This window comes from Solanum dulcamara, chromosome 5 (genome assembly GCF_947179165.1).
Source record: "Solanum dulcamara chromosome 5, daSolDulc1.2, whole genome shotgun sequence".
NCBI classification, from domain to species: domain Eukaryota; kingdom Viridiplantae; phylum Streptophyta; class Magnoliopsida; order Solanales; family Solanaceae; genus Solanum; species Solanum dulcamara.
Window position 1 is genome coordinate 58,149,905 of NC_077241.1, and position 23,475 is coordinate 58,173,379.

At 36.3% G+C, this 23,475-nt stretch overlaps 2 protein-coding genes and 1 pseudogene across 2 annotated transcripts; 2 read left to right on the top strand and 1 right to left on the bottom strand.

The window, feature by feature from the left end:
* Nucleotides 1-5,973: 5,973 nt before the first annotated feature.
* Nucleotides 5,974-8,769, top strand: LOC129890622 (uncharacterized; annotated as a pseudogene).
* A 1,283-nt stretch (nt 8,770-10,052) lies between these two features.
* On the top strand, nt 10,053-12,976 carry LOC129889255 (uncharacterized). Its single transcript, XM_055964486.1, has 3 exons — nt 10,053-10,191; nt 11,115-11,302; nt 12,470-12,976. Exons 2-3 carry the CDS (start codon nt 11,121-11,123, stop codon nt 12,654-12,656), a joined length of 369 nt encoding a protein of 122 aa, XP_055820461.1. The 5' UTR covers nt 10,053-10,191; nt 11,115-11,120; the 3' UTR covers nt 12,657-12,976.
* A 1,198-nt stretch (nt 12,977-14,174) lies between these two features.
* LOC129889254 (ferrochelatase-2, chloroplastic-like) lies at nt 14,175-20,656 on the bottom strand. Its single transcript, XM_055964485.1, has 9 exons — nt 20,321-20,656; nt 19,589-19,925; nt 19,338-19,481; nt 19,124-19,225; nt 17,024-17,127; nt 16,775-16,901; nt 16,478-16,630; nt 15,680-15,780; nt 14,175-14,787 (listed from the first exon to the last, which is right to left on the bottom strand). The coding sequence occupies exons 1-9, from the start codon at nt 20,389-20,391 to the stop codon at nt 14,460-14,462; spliced, it is 1,467 nt and encodes a 488-aa protein (XP_055820460.1). The 5' UTR covers nt 20,392-20,656; the 3' UTR covers nt 14,175-14,459.
* Between the last annotated feature and the right edge of the window lie 2,819 nt (nt 20,657-23,475).

A 23,475-nucleotide genomic window follows, 5' to 3' on the forward strand; every position in this document is an offset into this window, starting at 1 on the left:
TCTATCTTTGAGAAACAAATAACACCCTGAAGTTGATCAAATAAGTTATCTATTCTGGGAAGAGAGTATTTGTTCTTTATGGTGACCTTGTTTAGTTTCTTGTAATTAATACACATTCTAAGGGACTTATCTTTCTTTCTCATGAATAGGAAGGGAGCACCCCATGGTGAGACACTCGGCCTAATGAATCCCTTATCTAACAATTCTTTCAACTGTTCTTTCAACTCCTTCAACTCTGCCGGAGCCATTCTATATGGAGGGATGGAGATAAGTTGTGTATCAAGAAGGACATCAATCCCAAAATCGATCTCTCTATCAGGAGGGACTCCAGGCAGATCTTCCGAAAAGACTTTAGGAAACTCATTGACAATCGAAACTGATTCAAAGGATGGAGACTCAATATTGTCTTCTTTTACTCGGACGATGTGATAAATACGCCCTTTCGAGATTAACTTTCTAGCCCTAAGGTAGGAAATAAACATACTCTTAGGCACGACAAGACTACCCTTCCACTCTATGATAGCCTCATTTGGGAATTTGAACTTGACAATCTGAGTCCTATAATCAATAAAGGCATAACAGACATAAAGCCAGTCCATGCCAAGGATCACATCAAAATCGACCATGTCCAACTCAACTAAGTCGGCCAAGGTATCCCTGTGATGGATTGACACAGCGCAATCTCTATAGACTCTCTCAGCTAAGAAAGAATCACCGACAGGAGTAGATACACTGAAAGGCTCAAGAAGACATTCAGGAATTTTATTGAATTTACTAGCCACGTAAGGAGTTATAAAAGATAGTATGGCACCCGGATCCATCAAAACATAACAGTCAAGAGAAAAGACTTGAATTATACCTGTCACGATATTTGGGGAGTTTTCCTGATCTTGGCGACTACCTATGGCGTATAGACAGTTTGTACCTCCGTTCATACCTGAAGTAGTGCCCCTCTGATTACCTCTAGTTGGTGGTGCGGTGGTAGAATACTGGGCCCTGTTTCCCCATGTTGGACACTCCCTCTGAAAATGGCCCACCTGGCCATATTTATAACAACCCTTATCTCCCTCTTTGCACTCTCCCAAGTGGAGTTTACCGCACTTGCCGTATGGTGGCTTCCCTTTCGAACCTTGACCCATGCTAGCTTGGGATTGAGAACCCTGGGATCTAAAATTCTGGTGGCTCTATCCCTGCCGATCATACCTGTTATGCGACATAGGTGCACTTGTGGTGGATGAGGCATAGTTGGAAGACCTCTTCTGGAAAAAAGACCTATTGCCCTTGTTTTGCCTCTATTCATTCTCATGTCCAGTTGATTTTACCTTCGTACTCAGATGCTCCTCCCTGTCTTTCCTCTTCTTATCCTCCACTTGTTGAGCATACACCATTAATCTGGAAATATCCATATCAGAGATCAACAATGCCGCTTTGCACTTCTTCTTCACATGTCTCCCCAATCCAGAGACAAATTTTCTCATCTTCGACCTTATATCTAGGATCATCTCTGGAGCATATATGGACAGCTGGATGAACTTTAGACTGTACTCTTTAATGGTTATACTCTCTTGTTTCAAGTTCACAAACTCTTCCACTTTCGCTTTCCTTAATTCTCTGGGAAAGAAATAAGCAAGAAAGGCTCCTTCAAATTCATCTCAAATAGCAGGCTCAACATCTTCACCTCTACTCTGTTCCCACTGGTTATACCAGATGTTTGCCACATCCTTAAGATAATAAGACACCAACTCAACCCATTCAATCTCTGTAACATGCATAGCTTTCAAGATATTCCACATCTCATTAATGAAATTCTGGGGGTCTTCATCAACCTTAGAACCCGTAAATACCGACGGATTCATTCTCAGAAAGTCTCTAATCCTCGTGGCAGCAGACGGCTCTTGGGAACTAGAGCTAAGAGTTGGCGAACTCTGGTTACCATTGTGGGTAGCCATTAGTTGAGTGAGCATGGCAATCGCTCCTCGAAAATCTTCCACTAAAATTGGTGCAAGCGGAGTAGTAGACACTTGAGATGCCTTAGCATACCTTGCAGGTCGGCCCCTATTCTTCGATGGGCGCATTTTTGACTATGGAATCTCTGTGTTATCGACATTTCTCTGGTTGGCAGTACGTTTAGGAGGCATTATCTGCAACGTATAAATGCACGAATTAGAAAGGAAGTTTTACAGAGTTTAACTCTATCGCACGAGTTCAGAGTATGAAAGAAATGACATAATTTTTACTGTCTTGTAGCCTCTTAATTATAAGTGTGGTGCACAACACACCCTTAAGCAAGACTCTACTAGACACGGCTTTATAGACTCTCTAGGACTCTTAAACTCTATGCTCTAATACCATATTTTTCACGCCCCAAGAGGGTACCCTAGACGTGGCCGGCATTTGAAAGCCATTTCTAGCCTTCAAGTGAACCACCTACTCTAATCACACTTTCATTCATTCATATTCTATTAGTGGAAGACTCAATCACAAGGATACTATTCATAAATTTAGGTTCAAAGGCCAAACAAATACCCAATAAATAACTAGCTACAGTAAAACTAGTCAAAACGAATAATCCAACATTTTTACACTCTATTCTATGAAGCCTCTATCAATAATCCAATAGGTGCCAATGACAAGTCTATGGCTACCAAAAATAAAAATAAGGGGAAACAAATCAAAACTATAAAGATAATCTCAATATCCTTCGAAAACTGGGAGGACTCACCAATTAGCTAGAAGTGAAAAGATCTTCAATGGTGCGTTGGTTGATGATCTCTAGTACCTGTCTTTGAATCATGAAATGATGCAGGCCAAATAGCATCAGTACATGGAATGTACGAGTATGTAAAATGGCCGAATAAAACAAACATCAAGGAAGAATCAATCAACTCGAAATCTCAACTCAAGAGAAAGAACAACTCGATCAAGTATCCTAAGTCTAAATAAGAATATGGTTTAGACGGGACCAATCACATATAATTCAACCCAATCCAACTCAGAGTACTATCAAGACCTATATGGGAGTTTCTCTTATCCGACAACCATCACTTATGAGCCAGTGATAGTAAAATAAGCCGACGTTGTTGCTACATCCGTTCATACCTTGTCAGGGTATGAACGAATCAACCAATCATGGATCCATATCCAACTAAGTCCTATCATGTCAGGACAATAATTTGGGAAGCATCCGACTTTAACGGTTCAATCCTCTCATACGTTTGGTGACATAGTTATTGGATTCAAGTTATTACTTACTCTTACCCAATTCGGTGCTCGATACTCCTTCCAAGACTCAATGCTCATAAAACTCCATCCAATCAACTCAATCAAATCATATCGATAAGTCTCATTTGGAACCTTGTCATATCATCAATTCTATCACAATCAAACCTCTTCCAATCATACTATCTGATCAATCTCAATTGTATCTTTCAAGAGTAGTTTAAAATATGCATTTATAACATCATACCATCCCATCCAATCATTCCTTTATTCATTTAGTAAATCATTACGAGATTCATCATGACTCCATGGTTTAAATTAGACAATTTAAGATAATCAATGTATTTAAGAAAATTAACATATTTAAAGTAATCAACATAGTTAAGAAAATCAACAAAATATGTTTAACCACTCATATCAATCAACTCATACCAACATGTAGCACATCACTTTCTTAACTCCACAACATCAACATAATAAAATTTAGATTAATAGATGAAAAGACCCATTTGGACACAAATCTATCAAAACTCCATTCTTATGAACATTTAACCTCAAAGAAGGTGTAGGGCACATGGGTGGACTCAACCCATGCTTTGAGTAGCCTTACATACCTTGGTTAAGACTTTGAAGGAACCTTGATGTTAGGTCTTCAATGGGAAGCTTGAATCTTAGAAATTCTTGAAGGCAATCCTTGTTGGAGGTGGATTGAAAGAGAAGAGAGTGGAGTCTAGGGCTTTTAGAGAGAGAGGCACAAGGCTGAAAATTATGGTCCAAATCATTCAAGGCTAGAGTATATATACTTAGGAAAAAGTCCAATTTGCCCTTCCTAAAAAATATGGAAAAATTGGGCTAAAACCCTCCTGGCGCTATAGTGGCGCGCCGCGCCACTACAGCACCAAGTCAAATATAGTCTTAAAACCCTGCACATCAGATAGTGGAGCGTTGCCCCAAGGACCAAACTACTGAGGCTTGTTCCTGGTGCTATAGTGGCGCGTCGCACCCTTACAGCGCCAAGCCTAAATTTTCTGGATTCTGGAAAATGGGCTTAAAAACCCTGCACATCTAATACTGGCGCGTCATGCCAAGGACCAAATTACTGAGGCTTGTTCCTAGCACTATAGTGGCACACCGCGCCACTGCGGCGCCAAACCCAGGTTTTCCCTAGTTATGGTCCAGGCTTGAAATTCCTGCAGCACTAGTCCGTAGTAAGATAGTCATAACTTTTAACTCCGAACTTCACAAAATACAATCTTGGTGGCGTTGGAAAAAAGACTTAAAGACCTTTAATTTAATAGGCCATATGCCACCCATTTCGTTATATTCAAAAAGATAAGGTCGTTGGAAGTCGACCCTTATATAAACTCATTCGGAAACATAGCCAAGACGAGTTCCTTGGACTTGGCTTTGGTTTTAGGGATCCCTTATGACCCTAAATCACATCCAACACTCTCCAATTTCTTAAGAATTAATTCTAACTCATGCATGCATTTTGAAATCGTCTAGTATGATCCTATATGTACGCAAAAAATGGTCTGAATCTTAGTGAAATTTTTTTGGGGGTGTTACATATTGTTATTGGAAAATATTGCAGGCTAGTGTGTATTGGACAATAGGTGACACCAACATGAAACCATTTAGTGTTGGTGTTCCCTTAGTAGTGTTCTGGTATGGTTTCGAACCTAACTATTGACAACTTCTATTTTTGGAGTAAAAGAGACCCTTTATTTCTAGAGAGGTAGGAGAGTAGACCAAGTTCTTATGAGATTATTTCTCTCTCTTTGGAGTCAATATTGAGATATTATTATTTTTTCACACTGGTCAATATTAACTGGATTTATTTCTAGGATGTTTGTTAGATATAACTTATGCTGCATATAATTCCCATTACTTTGTTGGTGTTCTTTTATTTCAAAATTGAAAATCTATTTATTGTGTCGTATAGTTGATTATCCCTTACATTTGAGAATATTCATAAACATTTTAGTCACAGCGGTGGAGACTTTTTCTTACACGTTTTAGTGATGGCCCTGAAGATTAAGTTCTTTGTTGTTCAAGTCTAGTTGTTGCAGTAGTTATGACTGATTTATCTTATTAACTTATTTCCAGAGTAAGCGATATGTTGCCTTTCTAATGCTGGGCAATACAATATTATCAGTTTCGAAAAAGTTAAAAAATAATTGTTATGACATGTAGGGAATATTATTTTCTGAGTATTCACTAATGTTGTTTATTTCCATAATAACACTGTTTTTTCCTTTTTGTTCTTTTCTCCATCATTATTCATGAAGACATCACCAAAACAAAGAGTTCATCTTTAGATCCCATAACATGAACTCGTTGTGTTTATTCTGGATTAATTAATAAATTCATAAATGATTATTCTGGATGACTGAGAAACCTGGATTAATTTAGTTCAGGATATTGTTGTGAAATGCTTCCAATATGTGTTTAATTTCTCTGCTGACAGCATAAAGCTCTCACCCACCATTGGATCATCTTTTAATCAAAGTGGGTCAATAAGGCTAATATTTCTGCATTGGCCGTTGCTAGTGTTTTTCTGTTAGGAATTATTTTGCATATATGTAGAATTTGTATGGTCTTTTCTATTTGCTATGGTACCCGTTGCTTCAAATAGGATGAAGATTGGGCTTCTGTAGGAGTTTGTACCACACGACCAGTACGGTATGTAGGCGTCTACATTTGTGTTGATACATTTGTATTTTCCATATTAAGTTTGGTAAACTTTCAGTTATGCTGGGTTTATATTGTGGTAATGCTGTTGGTTTATCTGCTGTGTTTTATGTTAGCTCTATGGGTTTGTTTTGCCCTTTGAAAATATCTTAATATATACCATCTAGATCGATCATTCTTGGTTCATTTTAGACAATAATTCCTCGCAGAATCGCGTTAGAAATTCAGGAATAGCTGGAGGATATCCTCAACAAGGTTATCAAACTCGACCTCCTGCAAGCTGGGCTCTCCCTGGTGTGCAGATGCAATAACCTGGTTATGGTTACCATCAACCTGGAGCTACCCAGGTCCATCTCCCCAATATAATATGTCTCAACCACCCTAACCTGGTTACCCTCCACTAGGGCTGTTCAAAACCGTCCGCTACCGATAACCCAATCGTAAAATTGGCTTATTGGCTTATTGGTATTGGATTAGCGGATTAGCGGATGGAGAATGGATTTAAATTTTATAATTAACGGCTTATCGGTGCGGATGACGGATTACTCAATTTTGTTATTGGATAAATCGTTAACCCATTAAGAATTTATTATATTTTATTATAATTTATAAACTTAAAAATAAATCTTAATAGGTCAAGCCCATTTAACTAAATAGGCTAAACCCATTTAGTTAAATAGGCCAGGCCCAAGACATTAGAGTTTAGGTCACTATATTACTATTACTATACAGTCTATACTCTATACCCTAATTTTATTTACCTAAAAGAGTATAAGCCTATAAGGTCACCGACTTGCATCTTTGCTCTATTTGCTCTGTCTCTGTTTCATCTCCATTCTCCCATTCTCAGATTCTCTCATCACCTCTCATCTCTCAGGTGAAATTTCGCCGTCGAGACAAGCAAGACCACACCTCCGCTTCCACCTCTTCTCGTTCTGTCCTCTTCTACTCACAACGTTTCATGAAGCAAAACTCCGGTGAGGCGGTGAGCCAACATTGATAGCAGCAACCAGCAAATACGACTTCGGTGGAGCCAACCATCACAGCGACAAGAAGGCGACAGCTAGTGAACGCCGACGAAGACTATAGCCTAAGATTTCGCCACATTAAAGACAAATCTGGAAAGATCCGTTCGGTCTAGGTTTGTTTTCTTTAATAATCATGAGATTAAATAATAATGAAATATATTTAGTAAATATAGTTTTCTATTTATAGATATTTGGTTCATGATTCATCATTGGTATAAATATATATTGGTGAGAATTGAGAATTAAATGAAAAAGTTAGAAATACAGTCATACATTGGTTAGAAATGAAAAAGTTCTAACTTTTAGTACTCTTTTTGTTTAACATACAGTCATACATTGTTGAAATTCCTTAGCATTGTATTATCTAATTTGAAACAGGAGTAATGTTGAAATTCATAATATTAAATTGTTTGATTTAATATGATTTGTATTCATTTGTTGAATGCAGGAGAAGAATGTGCTTCCAAAAGAAAAGAAAGATGAGCAGAAAGTTGTGGACAGTGGACACTGGACGCTGTTTTCATTTCTGTTTTCTACGGTTTAAAGGAAGAACATGAGTTTATCTTTTATAATTTATGTTTTCATCTCTGTATTGAAGCTACATGAGCGTAGGTGTGTTTTATCTTGTAATCTTCTTGACTGCCATCAAAGTTTTTCACATATTGCTTACGTGAAGTAAATGACAGAAATTTTACATGTTACCACTGATACACCGTCCGATAACCATTCGATAATTGCTAATCCAATACCGAACCAACCGATATCTTATAGGTTGGCTAGCGGATTAGTACTTTTAAAAGCCGATAACCGTTAAGTCAAATCGTTAAGCATAATAATCCATCCGATCCACCCGATAAGCAGCCCTACCCTCCACAACAGGCCTCTAGTGGATATGCCTCTGGTTGGGATCAGACAGCTGCACCAAATCAACAAACGTCTCAGGCCGGTGGTGCAAATGGTTATGATTACTATAGGCATCAGGCACCCTCACAACAGCAACAAACATCTGGAGGTTCATTTGCTCCAGCTGATACTACCGCCTACAGTTACAATCAGCCTTCAGTAAAAGGTTAAAACCAGGGACAAAGTTACTCCCAAGATGGCTGTAGTAGATATCATGCACCTGCTGCTCAATCTGGTTATTAGGGTACTGGTTATGATCAGCAACAAGGTTATAGCTCTAACCCTAGCTATGGGAATGTACCGAACCCAACTTGTGATGGACACAACACTTCATATGGTATGCAAGGTGATAGCAGTAAAGCACTTGCACCAGCTCAGTCATCAGTCGTGGGTCAACAGGGCTATCAGTTTGGCCAGCAGCCTAGCCTTAATCCTAGTTACCCATCTCAAGGTTCTACTCAAGATGCGTATGGGATGCCACCTACTTCCTAAGGTGTGTATGGCACCCAGTCAGCAGCAAGTTATGGTGCCCAACCCGCAGCAGGTTATGGGGGCCCCTCAAGCCCAAAAGCCTCCAACTAGTCAGCCAGGTTATGGTCAGCCTCAGCAATCTCTTAGTGCACAAAGTGGCTATGCCCAACCTCCACTGATGCAGCCCAGGTACCCACAGCCATCAACTGCTCAATCAAGTTATGGTGGTCAGGGTGATTCTGGAACTCAGAGACCTCCATCCTCTTATGGCACTCCAACAGCTCACCCTGGGTATGGGGCTCCACATATTGGCTAAGCTAGCTATGGGCAGCAGCTGCCACCTTACAGCAATGCCTATGCTGGCGTTATGTGCAGCCTCCGACAGCGTACTCTGCTGATGGCAATGACAGTGCAAATCCGACATCCTAGTCTGTTCAACCTAGTACTGGGTTGAAGGAGGGGAGGGGGGTTCCAAATGCCTCACCTCAGAGTTAATAGATGCTACTTGGAAGGATTAAATGATAGCTAGTAGCCTGTTTGGATTGACTTATTTTTAAGCAGCTTATAAGTTGAAAACTGCTTATAAGTTTTAAAAAAAATAGGTGCAGGCCAACTTTTTTTTGACTTATAAGCTGTTTTCAACTTGTAAACTGTTTAAAATAAGTTCATCCAAATAAATCCAACAATTTATTGGGGCTTATTTTAAGCACAAAATGACTTTAAATTGGTCCGTCAAACACTTAAAAAAGTTGAAAACAGTTTATAAGTCAATCCAAACGGCCTCTAGTTCATATATATATATATATATATATATATATATATAAGATTGTTTCCATAGTTTGTTATGCTTAGGTATTATGTTCAGGTTTCTGGTGTATTAAGAGAGTCTGAAACTTCAGTTTGTTTGTCTTGAGCAATATCATGTTGGTCAAACCTCTTTTGTTCTTTCTGTGTAGGAATATTCTCTTCCCTTCTCCCCGTTCTACCAACTTAGCTGATTGAAATTAGTTGATAAGCATCGAATGTGTTGAAAATCATTTTGGGGGAAAAATCGATTTTATTATCAAGCAGTTGGTTCAAGCTTTAAACCGTACACCTTTTTCTTAATTTCAGTTTATGTAACCAACTTTTATTTTTAAGTTGTCCCAAAAAGAATAATATTCCTCTGTATTTAAAAATAGTTTATTTTTAAATTTCTCATTTTCACAAGAGACTATTTATAGCCACATAAATTTTTGAAGCGTATTTTAGACAAATTTTAAACGTCTTTCATTTGACAAATTTTGTGTACAATCAAACACGCTAACATAAATTTTATTAAAGAAGCAATTAATAGTTGATGTGGTTTGTAAAACAAATAGTGTTAGAATGACTAGGGTCTAGGGGGTTGTTTAGATTAGGCGCTAAAACTATTTAAATAAGTACATCTTGTGTTGAAACTAATTTTATAAAATAAAAGTATTATGTTTTTAAAAGTATTTACAAAAATTATAAATTTAAAAGAAAATATTTTTGAGGAGAATAATGAGTGACGAAAATGTAATAGAAATGGAGTTGGAAATTGTATTTTTGGAGAATTGGAAAAAATATTATGAATAAAATGACAAAATATTTGTCAAAATAAAAGGGCTAATAAGCTGAAAAAGTATAAATTTTTAGCAAATTTAATTTATAAGCACTAGATATTTAACAAATGTATAACGTTAAATGAATAGGACAAGTTACAGATTTAGCATATTGATCAATTAAATATGTATTAGTATATATATAAAAAAAAATATATATATATAGTATATAATCTACTAGTAATTCAGCTTCAAAACCCTGTGTCTATGTATGTGCAGCTGAAGGAGGCTTCAGAAATTGGATTTTAGAGGTGATTCACCATCTCTTTCTGCCCACTTTTCTTCTTTTAAATATTTGATTATTGTTTGTCTGAATAATTTGAGGCCTTCAAATTTTCATGGTATGAATTAGGTTAATTCTCCAAATAGGCCTTCATGACGATTTATTTCATGCTTTCAGTTGCAATTTATGCTGGAATCGGAACATTTGTGTGTTTGTGTAAAAGAGTAAGGAAAATTTCAGATTATGTGAAATTCGAAAAAGGGTAAACAAAAAAATTGGAACTTGTGAGCTGTTCCCTGTGCAATGATAAAATGTGGCCTTCGCCGACGATCCCTGGAGATGTGATTATAGTTTTCATAATTGGTGTAGGAAAATGTGTTTGGAGTTGGGTCTGCCTTGCCCTTAATAAAAGGAAAAAGGTTTCTTGCCTAATCCAAAAGCTTATTGCCAATGTTGAGGAAACCAGAATGAACTATTTGAATAAGAGATTTCCCAGTTACAAAAAAAATAAGACAAGTAATAGCTGCCTTAAGCCTTGAAGCTAGTGCACTTGGCCTTGCTACAGCCATTCAATGCAGGCACCATGACACTAACTCATCTTTATCATGAAGAGGACAGCACTGAACTGTAAACATTATCAATATTATATTGTGATTAGGTGTATCGAATTAGAAATTTAGTGTATGAAAAGTAGTTACGGAAAAATCTTCGCATTTGAATCAGAAACTGAAAATGGGTTTGAATTTGATTGACATGGTTTTTACTCCATATATTTCAGTTGAAATGCATTTTAATTTTTCTCCGTGTAGTTGTTTCTTCATATAATTCTCTTTGATCTTTTGAATTCTACTTTGTGCTAAACCCTAGCAGATTTAGCACTTTCATATACTGTTCTCCTATGTCAACACTTGTGACGATGTTTTTCACGGTGCATTGATATTTGTTGGTTAGGGAACTATGGCGTCAAAACTGCCGATAGTGAAAACAAGGGCTGTTGAAGCTGCAAAGTTCTTGACCAAGCATGGATGTGCATACTACAAGCAGATGTTGGAGCAGAACAAACAATACATTCAAGCGCCACCTACTGTGGAGAAATGCCAGCATCTGGCGAAACAAGTGTTTTATACTCGCTTAGCTAGGTTTGTTGTTCATCACTTCCATCATTTTAATGTACAAATACTTAAGTCTTTTGAGGTAATTAGTGATGATTGCTTCAACTTACCTGTCCACAAGTCGAAAGTATTCAATTGGCAATCAGTAGACAACATGGATGGGTGTAGGAAGTGTTGGACCAATTTTCTGATTCGTTTCGATTGATGTTTTTCATAAGTTGGGTGTAGCTAGGTTACCTTAGTGATGTAGGGTTTAGAATGCAAACTGCTCATCATCTTGTGGTTGTAGTATTTTTGTTGTTCTATCATCTCATTCCAGAACCTTAATGATCCCTCTTTTAGAAATCACTTCTTTATCGGAAAAACTTCCGGGACCTTATCCTTGAGTAGGTTCTCTTGTTCATAAAAGTTCCTCTAACTTGCATTTGTTGTTGATCTATGTTGCTCGGATCCTCAACAAAAGTTGTGACTCCCCTATTGGATCCTCCAAAAATGCATAACTATTGGAGGATCCAAACAACATAATTGTTGATGACTTAGCAATGTGAGTTATCAAATAGAGTATTACTCTTTGATGGTTGCCATCATACCTGTTGTTACTTGATTAATATATCTTCTAAAAAATTGTAATTGTCAATACTCATTTGTCAAGGTTGAAAAGTGTCTACTACAGTTGAATGATGCTTGATGCTCACTGTCCTGTTTTCTGTGACAGGTTGATTGGACTTAGTTTCTCGTGTTATAGAATTATATTCTAGAAGATGATACTTGTTAGAACTCTTTTATGGTTGATGCTCTCACTGTCCTGTTGTCTGTGACATGCTGATTTGTTTGATGATTTTTATTCTGGAAAGTGGCAATTGAGTATTTCTATGTGCCCCAAACAATTCATGTTAATCCATATGTAAAGTATGTTATTAAAAGGGATAGAGGGCCTATGTGTTTTGGAATTTTTATTGCCCAGAAAATAGAATATTACAGATTACAAAATAAAAAAAAACTGGACCATTTGGATTAGTATCTGCTGTGAGTTATTTTTTTGGTTTTCTGGGAGCAACAGTAATTCTGCTTCTAATTCACCATAGTGATTCGTTGCAGAAAATGTTATGCTCCTTTCAATTACCTGATAGAAAACTTGTTCATATATACCTTTCATTCATCTTGTACTAATGATATCTTTTCTTTTTGGGACAGCATTCCTGGCCGTTGTCAAGCATTCTGGAAGGAACTTGATGATATCAAGAACTTGTGGAAGCACAGACAGGAGCTGAAAATTGAGGATGCTGGCATTGCTGCTCTTTTTGGGCTAGAATGTTTTGCTTGGTTTTGTGCTGGGGAGATTGTAGGTCGAGGGTTCACGATTACTGGTTATTATGTCTAAACCCCCAAATATTAGGTTTCAAAGGAATGACTTGTATCACTGTCGATAAAAGATCATCTTCAATCTCTAACTTGTGCGGGATAACACATACCAACGAGATGCATATTTTCAAACTTTGATGTTTTGGCAAGTACAATTTACATAGAGGATGAGTTAGGAGCCATGTGTTTTCTTCAATAAGGCATCTTTGAGCATGTTGCTTTCATGATTACTGTTTCTTGTTATATAATTAAATCCCTGGAGATATCATTATCACTATAACATTCTTATGCCTATGAGGGGTGTGTTGTGATGCAAGGATCACTCTTCCTTCAATTAAAGGTCTCAGATTGACTTTGGGCATGGATAATCTTTTGGGAGGGAGCATTTTGCTCTTTAATGTGTTTTTCCGGCATGAATCTGAATTGATCGGACAATGAATTTCAGATACTGGTGAGTGATTCTTTCTCCCAGTGTGTTCTTTGGTTTATCTATTTTTTATGGTCTGTTCCTGTTCATCACTTTCAAAGACCGTCAGCATTATATGTACCAAAACAGCATGATGGCTGACTTGTTAACGCTGTTTAAATGGAAAGAAAAGTTTCTTGTATATTGAACTTGAGTTTGTATCGTGAGAGTGATATTGCCAAATTGTTTGGGTTGACGGATGAGAAAATTGCAAATCAGGTTTTCTTACCATCACTTGAGATTTGAGGCCTTGAGTGTTCCTAAAAAAAGTGTAAAGGTTGGGATTGACGGTGTTCAAGACGGTGTTCGTGAGTTTTCACCAAGAATACAAGGACCTAATTGAGATTGTTTGGATAGTTAACTTTGGTTTATGACAGTTTCAATCTATTTTGATCGAACGTCTAGTTTGCTTTGTTTATTATAGGGCATATTTGATTGCAAGATTCATCAGGCTTGAATTCGATTATTATTTCCATGATATATGTTCCAACTTCATTTAGTTAGTAGTAGAGCCTTCAAACTTTATAATTTATATTACTCGATATATAAATTCTCTTATTTTCTAGAGTTACTTATTTTTTCCATTCAAGAGTTCTTATGTCCTTTCGAGACTCCAAAAAAATGGTCAAATTTCTTGTCTCAGGAACACATACAAGTTATGTCAAGAAGGATAATGATCATCATACCATTCACTACTACGTTTATGAATTCCATATTAATAGAGATACATATCCTATCGAGACAGAATTGGAAACTTGCTAGCATCTTTGCATAGCCAACAAAGATTTACTTTCATAGAAAGGATAGATTCATTCATATCAACATGAGAGTCCAATCACATTGTCAAAATCCATGTTAGCTCACTGCACTAAGCTTCCCTTGAGAACGAGTGTGGGTCTAAGAAAGGCTATACCACATTAAGTTTACCTTGCATTTCTCTCGAGATTGTTTTCACTGCACCCATGACCTGTTAAAAGTATCTTGTCAAGATGCTTTACTGCACTAATAAATGGCCTTGCTGTTTCTACGAATGCTTAACCAAAAGATTATTGTATAGTAGAAGATAGTTCGTAGATTTGCAAAAGTAGAAGATATTTGTATAGAGTATAAAACTGACGCCACAGAGATTGTTGCATCTCTGATTTGTTATCGTTCTATGCACAAATGCTGCCCCAGAAATAGAATACTAGCACTTCGAAATTGCCGAATCCAGTCTCTAATAAAAGTGATACCTAGTATCTTTAGTAGGAAGAACAACACTTGTAAATTGTTTGTAAAATCAAGAAAATTTCAGGTGGCACCACAAACATTGCTTCTTGATCTCTGTACTATTTCTGAAAAGGATCTTTGTCCTCCCTAAAGGATGTTCTTCTTAAAAGCCGATACCATCTTTGGTGAAAACAAAAAAACAAATGCTAATAGCGATCCAAAAAGCATTTTAATAAAATATTGCATGGGATCATTGTCAACTTCTTCCTCTGTACCAGTGAACGTTGACGTTGACGTTGACATTGACATTGTCAAAGGCAATGCTTCAACAACTGCATCAGCCAGATCAGTTATGAAAGAGGAGGTGCAATTCAGAGCAGGAACACGACCCCAATTTTCAATTCCCGATTCAAGTGCTAATTCCTTGTATTCCATATCAATCTCTTCAAGAGTCTCTATATGCTCGCTCACAAAGCTGAAATTCCAATAGCATGCATACATTATGGTGAGATATCAAGAATAAAACAAGAGATTATGTTATCTTGCAGGCAAGTAAAATGTAAGCCAACAAACATTCATATGAGAAGAAATTGCCATTTCAACAACAAAGATCTAATACTCTTGAGCTCGTGGTGACAATTTAAGTTCTTCATTCAGGGTTCTCTCATACTTTAAGGACCACTGAAACATTTCCAATTTCTACTTCATGATGCCTGATTGCACAGGCATCCGCGATACATACAACCACAAGAGCGTCACTTCCTACCAAGTCAACAAAAGCATTGGTCTTCCAAAATCCCAGACCTAAAATGTATCGCAGAGACAGTTGGCTATTGTCACTCCAAATTCCCACATCAGTTTTATGAATATGCAGGAGACTTAAAACCATTAGGATAATACTATTAACTCAAGAATTTGGATAATACTATTAACTCAAGAATTTTAAGACATTCCAAGTAAGGTAAACATCTCACCCCCTTTTTTTCCTTCCGACTAATCAAAGAGGTTCTCGCGGTTAATAGTCGAATAAATATTTTCCAACCTCTCATGCACAAGAGAATAGCATCACTAAGTGTCAATCCATTCTATAAATTCAAGTTATCTATTTGGAGCAATAGGACCCATGAGTCATGTAGTCTTCCTGCTACCTTCTCCAGCAAATCAGGTCCGGCTAGAGAAACCATAGTAGACTTGAAATAGTTTTCAACAAAATGTAGCCATGTTAAACTTGCATGACAGCCCATAGAAAGTCTAACACAGGTCGTTAGTCTAAGAAAAAATCGGCCAACAAACTGATAGAACTGAGTTTTGATCTCATGACACCATAATTCATTGAGAAGATAAGTTTCAGGTGCTAGAATGCATACCTTACTGGAACAGCCAACAGAGACTTAACACCTTTCTGTCCAAGCTCAACAAGCACTTCATCAGTGTATGGTTTTAACCATTGTACAGGACCAACTCGGCTCTGGAATACAAAAGGATGATACTGAATTAATTCACCACCAAATAGAGGGAAAAGTACCTTCATCTCACTATATTTAATTTTTGTATACTTCTTGTATACAGGAACTTCCCCACATTAATGAAATTGCTTTCTTCATTTTACATAGTATAAGAGTAAAATATTATAAAGGATTATTATACCGAATTCGGAGAAGATGAGTTTAAGAAAATCTGAAATGTAAAAAAGTATAAAGTTGGTAGAAACGATGTCATAGCAAATTTGAAATAATACAAGTAAAATTAATATTAATCTGAACTGTTGAGGGATAAACTTTTGCAATTATAGGAAAAAAGATGTCATATTTTATGGAACAGACCAAAATAGAGGTAAAATGGGGAAAAGGGGAGTCACATTCTCCTCCCCACCCCCCTCCCCAAAACCTCCTCACAAGAAAAGATTGTTTTTTAAAAAGGAAGGAAGGAAAAAAGAGGAGAAAAATCTTCCACTTTGACATGAACACTGATCAGTATAAGCAAATTAAGTTGGGCAAAACTGAACTTTCAGTCATTGCAGCACGGAATCTACATTTATTTCCCATCTATAATAAATTGCTTAGAGAGTGCCATTAGGAAGAACTGAATGTACATGGTATTGCAGAATGTCAAGAACTACGGGCAACACAAAAAGTGATCTGGAGGACTTAAGCTTTAGAACGAACCTGGTAAGCCAAGGTATGATCATTGTTGATTCCTCTAGCTTTAAGCTCTTTCATTATCAAGAAAATGCACTCCTCCATCTGATCTCTATATGGATCACCAGCATTTTCAACATAACTAACTGGCACTCCATGGGCACTAAAGAAAATCATGACCTAAAAAATACATCCCTCTTAGTATTGAGTTGGAAAAGTAAAAATGTCCCAGTGGTAATAAAGAAAGGTTCATCACCAAACTAAAAGCATAACCATGATGATCGGAAACTAAGGGTACACATATAAAGGAATAAGATATGCTACCTCCTCAGGCATAGTGAAATTATGTAACTCCTGCTCAATCAAGTTCACCATGGACTTGATGTAACCTTGTCGTTGGTACCAGGATTCAATGATAGCAACTGGCAGTCTGGACAGATAAGAGTCGTCTCTGGGAATACACAAAGTTAAGATATTGATTAGAGACAGGAAAAAGTAGATGCATACACTTCAATTTAAGAACATGACACTTCATACATGCAGTAACCAAATTGAAAAGAAAAAGAGAGTTACTTGAAAATATTCTGAAGGGCACGGACGCTCGAACCAGTTGTAGAGATAGAGTATTGAGGATATAAAGGCAGTACAACAAGCTTTGTAATCCCATCTCTTTTTATCTGCACCACAACAGGGAACTCAAATTCAAATCAAACTTAAGACCTACGAAATTTCCAGCTCACAGGAGATGAGTGATTCTTCGGTCCATTTAATCCCAACCATCATTTGGGTGTCCTTGAATGGATAACTGCTGGCTGGGATCAAGTAGGTGCAGAAAACATGTTCCACCCAAGAATTTCAGCACATAAGATCTTTTTAAATAAAAAAGAAAATAAAGGATCTCAAATAAACAGCTGGAAGTTTATCAAAAGTATCAGCATATAACTATTTGACTGTATCTGTACATAAAAGCAGTGAGGTAGTACTTATCAATTCTTTTAGTTGGGTAGTGCCTTACTCTTCAATAAAAGGTGCAGGTAGAGAGAGTTGGCTTGAAATGGTTTGGTCATGTCCTAAGTAGATTTTCTGATGCAACGGGTCCTAGGTATGAAAAAACATAATGATTATAGGAAGCTGTCTCATAATACCAATAATCTCCCAGAATCCATGCAACTTAGAGAAAAATGGAGCACAGCGAAAGAAAAAGATCCCTTAGCAGTACCACCCTAGTTGAGATTAAGGCTTAGTCTTCTTGGTATGTCTCCAATTTGCTAAGAGTCTTTTTAATCTTGTCAGGGATTGTATACGTCAATAGAAAATCTAGCAAAATTCACAGCTTAGAGAACCTAATATATTGAAGATTGAAAATGGAGCTAAATGGTAATGAAATGGATAGCGAGGATTCATATAATCCCCACTAGCTCGGGATTGAGGCTTAATTCTTGTTAAAAATAAGGTTCTGTAACAGATATCTTATTCTTCTAATTTATGTACAATATTTATGTAGAGTTTAGACATTTTACACATGCATGGCTGAAAGTAAGTCAACCCAAAGAAGCTATTTGACTTGGCACTTAATTAAGCTAGATATGAAGTCCAATCCAGTTCAATTACCGTCGGGGTAAACAAAAGAAGGAAAATTTTCCATGGAGGAGGAGGAGGAGAGAGGAGAGAGGAGGAGGTAACACAAAGACCTTTAGCTCAGTATCTTCCCCAAAACTGTATAAAGGGAGGAGGGAGTGAGAGGTGTCTTTCTTCTTCTTCTTTGTTTCGTTTCTCCTTTCGTGTCGTATTTTTTGGGTGGGGAATGGGGATGGAGAGATGAAGATTCAAATAAAATAGACATCTCATGATCCATTCAATAGAAAAATCATGTGTTCTTATTGTTGCTAAATTAATCCATTATTATTCAGTAGCAAAAGTTTTTTCTCAAGCTACTAGTAAAAAAGAAGATTTCTACAATCAAGATCCTAGATAATATTGCTTTAGGGTAAGACAAAGTGTTAAAATCGTAAGAACCTTGAAAGAAACGGAAAAGGAAAACAGATATTATTTATGTATACTTGCGAAACTGCAAGAATAGTAGAGATGAGCTAAACTCCATCTTCTATGTAAAGATCGAAGTCTAAATATGACAATGTAACTCAGAACATGGAACAATTGCAGCGAACATGTAATACATGTTATATATATAAACATAGATATACAATGAAAAAGCATATGGTATACCATTATTTATACTCATTATACATTAAAATACAAGTGGGGATTTGTAGCATATGAGCTACACAAAACATATTTTATGTCATAAGGTCACAAAATAACAGAAATAACGAAACGCTATACGGCCAAAGAAGTTGTAATATGTGTAGGATCTTATGGTTCTACCATTTTTTATTCTACCTTACAGAATTACTCTATTTTTACTGATTCTTTCTTCTTATTTAGTAGTAAGATTTATAATTTGTGCTTGTTAGTTAGCACTTCTGTGAATTGTGGCTGTGTTCAAGCTCTCAAAACAAATTAGACTTATTTGAAAAGTATAAATGCAACTAGAGTTCAAATGACTTGTTGAGATTATTAGAAGCACATGAGAGAAGATGCAGACAAGATCAACGAATAGATCAATACAAGAAAATGTTAACTGAAAGGAGCAAGGATGCATTTTACGCCTACCTGGTGAACAGCTTCCTCAGTGAACGGGTGCCAGTACCGCATCGCAACATAGACATTTGCCGGAACTTCCTTTGTTTCTAGTGCCATTTTTAGTGCACTAGCCTGTAATGATGAGTTTAAGAGGGTTAACAAGTTGAAAATGACACCAACATAATGAAAAAAAAAGGAACTTGTTAGCTCGGAGCACATAAATAAAACAGAGAGTTTTCTGTACCTGCTCATCTGTTATTTTTCGTAAAGGGGAACCACCTCCAATTGCAGCATATCCTTCCTTACTTTTTGGAGCTCGGAGAACAGATATAAGTTGTGCCAATGGGCGCTGGAGAAATCGGAACAATCTGGGCAGACGTATAATGTCCTGCCATGCGAAATTCATACCATTAGCATAAACACAAACAATGAAACTAAATTGTTCAAAATCTCCAGCTTAGGAGAAAAGAGGAGTTAGACTGATTGTTAGCATACAGGGTCAGCAAATAAGTTGAACAGAAAAGGCTGGACATCATGAAGCGTGTCTGGTCCTCCAAGATTCAAAAGTAGCACTCCAATCTTTTCTTCAGCTGTCTGTGAAGAAGATTCAACGTTGCTCCCCGGATATGTATACAATCCAACAGAGCAGAATGTTTTGCCGGCAATATCTCTCTTGTGCACTGGACGATGTAAAGACAATCCCCCAACTACACTGCTCTTTTTAAGACTGGGACCAGAAGATAAAATCGTAATCTCTCGCTCATCATATTTTGTTTCTCGCCCACCATGTGAAGAATGGCAAGCAGGCATTAACCTTGTCCGCGGGCAGCACCTGCCAGGACAAAAATTCACGTTCAGTATTTCATTTTGGTATTCAAATTAGCATGGAAATGAAAATTCTATGTCTATCTCTTATTAAAAGGGTTCTTTTCCCTTTATTAGATTGTCATTACAAAGTTCTATACGTAAAGAGTAACTTCCTAAGCAAAACATTACATTTTCCCCATATTGTAAGGTTGGTATTTGATTATAAAAGAAGCAACAATTTCTTCATACCAGATGATCTCATTCTCCTACCAAACCCAAAACATCTGAAATGTTTGAGCAAGTTTCTGACTTTTCAAACAGTTGTTGATGAAAAGAAAGAAAAAGGATAAAAACATAGAATTGACAAAAATAGAATTTAGAAATGAAAGGAATTTCCAATTAGAAAATGAAAAGGCTTACATGGAAGTGAAATTGGCAAAAGTATGTGAAGTTGGAACCTTGGTCGGTTGAAGAAGTCGAGAGATCTCCATGATCTATTCTTCTATCAAAAGAGATCTCAGTCTATAGTCTTTTATGTGTCTGAAAATTAGCCAAATCTTCAAGTAATATTAAACAGTTTGTGAGGAAAAAAAAACAAAGATTAAAGAAGAGTCAAAGAAATGTAGGGTTTATGGGAACTAATAGGATGGAGAGAAAGGCATAAATAAAGAGTTAAGTCAAAGGGAGAGGAATTTTGAAGACGTGTTCATAGCTAATGATGGAGCAACTTCACCTAACACCATTTTTTCACATTTTTCTTCTTCCTCAAGTAGTTGTTACTTGTTACAATGGGACCCTAATCCAAAGAATCTTCCAACGAAACCCCACCATTGGACTTTTTCTTTTCTATTTTGGGGGCTATTAAACCTCCTTATAAAGTACTCCCTTGTAGGGTGTGAAAAATCGAAACAATCCATAAATTAAATTGAAAAAAAATGTTATTAATTTATTATTATTGAATTAATGATTATTTAATAGTTTTATAAAAAATAATTATTAAATTATCGGTTCGATATTGATTTTATAATAATTGATTATTGGGTAAACCGATAATCCATTAAAAATATAATAGTTTACTAACTTAATGTTTAGTATTTTACTCATACACAAATATCAAATAAAAAATATTAATATAAATATATAATCAGTTAATCACTATATCATATTATTAAGTATTTAGTATTTACCCTTTAGGCTTTGCTGCTACGTGGCAAGGGTTTGCAAGTTGCAACGAAGGCGGCTCCAAGACTCGTATATTTGTTTTTAAAGTATTTTCTTATTGGTTAAATTGAAAATCAAACCGTTAAAGACCAAAAATCGATAAATCAAAAACCGATAACAAATATCTTATTCGTTTGGTTATCGGTTTAGCGTATTTAGAAATCGAAAATTGATAAACCGAACCGATATACTTAAAATCGAACCGAACCAACCGATACACATCCCTACTCCTCTGTTCATCTTTACTTATGCACTATACTAAAAATATATGTCTAACAATACTTGTCTAATTTATGAAATCAAGAGATAATTTTAACTTAGTTTCTAATTTACTCTTATCATTAATTAGTAGTCATTTTCCTATTACATGTTTCAAAATATTGTATTTATTATATTCAAAGGGTGATATGGTAAAATTCTCTTTCTATTTATAGTTTCTTAAGAATTGTGTAAAGTCAATAGTGAACAAATATTATTAGACATAGGGAGTAATACTTAGCATAAAATTTGGCATTAGGTACTATGAAGTTTTTGATTACCATTTGGATAGTTGTATAAAATTTAGAATAAAATGCATCATTTGATTGTCAATTTTATAGTCGCATAATAACAACAAATAATAAATAGTCATGTAGTATCTATGTATATTATTTTTAACATAACAATATAGCGTATATATTAGAAGGTGATAGAAATGATCAGTTAGGCACCTGAACTAACCATGTGAGCAGTTAGACACCTCACATTTATATAAATAGGGGTGTTCATGGGTCGGTTTGGATCAGTTTTGATACCATTTTGTCATGATTTGAAACCCACTGTGATGACACTCGTTCTACCCCACCAGGACAAGTCAACCAAAATCTAACAATTCAAGGAAATAATGCGGAAATACTAAATATAACAAAATAAAAAAAGGGCAGAAGTCTTAAATAAACTAGAATAACCCCTAACATCTGGTCGTCATGGGTACAAGCCATTAATTAAATACGAAATGAAAGATAGTACAAGTCTCAAATGTTTTTGTATCTCAAATAGAACAAAGCATAAAATAAAAAGGGACAAGGGAGATCGTCGGGCGTCAATCAACTATCTCTCCTAGTCTCCTCGAAGCCTCGAATGATAATGGATAACTTAAACTCACTGCCAGGACTCAAAACCTACACAAGTGTAGAAGTAAAGATTGAGTACCAAAAAACACGGTACTCATCAAGTCAACTAACAAAACTAAGCAAATCTAAAGAATACAGGAACTCCTCCCATTCCAACTGAATCTCCATAACTACAACCTGCACAGAAAATCATCCCAAATAAGATTTCACAATACACAGTTCAATTATGTTCCACAATCACGGTTAAGTCACCACAAGACAAAAATCACAAGTATTACACAAATCAAACACAAGAATTAATACACCACAAATAAGTATGGGATGCTCATACATAATCAATAATTGAGCATCAGTCGCATTCACCGACAAAGACCTCAGCATCACACACTCACCAGAAATGATCTTGGTATCACACTCCATCGAAAATGACCTCAGCATCACACTCTCGTTGAAAATGGTCTCGGTATCACACTCTAGTCGGAAATGACTTTGGCATCACTCTCTCGCCGGAAATGACCTCGATATTACACTCATCTAAATTGACCTCGGCATCATACTCTTGCTGGAAATGACCTCGACATCATACTCTCGGAGGAAATGACTCGACATCACACATATCTTTTTCATCACAGTGTCCAACAACAAAATGCATTTCGCATGTTCACACAATAATGAGGAAATGACAGTTCAAGCAATTCATAATCACAATGAGACTATCAAGTATATCATAAGATTCACATCAATGTCAATATCGAGCATTTCATATTTTTTAATCACAACCATAACAACACATTGTCTTTTAGTTAACTCCATTCATTTATTAATATCAACTCAAGTGAATAAATAGCCCAACACCTCATTTCCATTACTCCCCAACGCATACAGGAAAGAAAATTCGAGGATTCTAAAGATTTAAGAAGTTTTAGAAGCTCACTTGCCTTAGTCAAATCACGATCAATCAACCACTAGAGCCTTTTATTTTTAAATAGTATCCAAAATATCATAATCTAGTCAAATAATTATTCACAATAAGATTCTAAAACTAACGACACCAAAACCACATAATTTAGGTAAAAGGGTCAAACGGCTCAAAATTTCAATCCCTAAAACATGGTTCAATTCTCAAGATTATTACATGAAAATGTTCTTTAAGCAACTGAAATCCATTGGAGAAAACCATTTCAAAAACGGAGTTAATTCAAGTCAAAATCACCATTTTTCATTTGAAACTCAAGTTCTTGA

Bases quoted from the DNA above. Each gene is read 5' to 3' on its own strand.
- LOC129889254 (XM_055964485.1), bottom strand. From the start codon at position 20,391: ATGGAGATCTCTCGACTTCTTCAACCGACCAAGGTTCCAACTTCACAT. The intron at 19,482-19,588 runs GTATGCTAACAA...TTCGCATGGCAG, and splicing joins TCAACTTATTTGCTGACCCT to GACATTATACGTCTGCCCAG. The intron at 16,631-16,774 runs GTAGCATATCTT...TGTATTTTTTAG, and splicing joins ATTTCACTATGCCTGAGGAG to GTCATGATTTTCTTTAGTGC.
- LOC129889255 (XM_055964486.1), top strand. From the start codon at position 11,121: ATGGCGTCAAAACTGCCGATAGTGAAAACAAGGGCTGTTGAAGCTGCA. The intron at 11,303-12,469 runs GTTTGTTGTTCA...TTTTTGGGACAG, and splicing joins TTTTATACTCGCTTAGCTAG to CATTCCTGGCCGTTGTCAAG.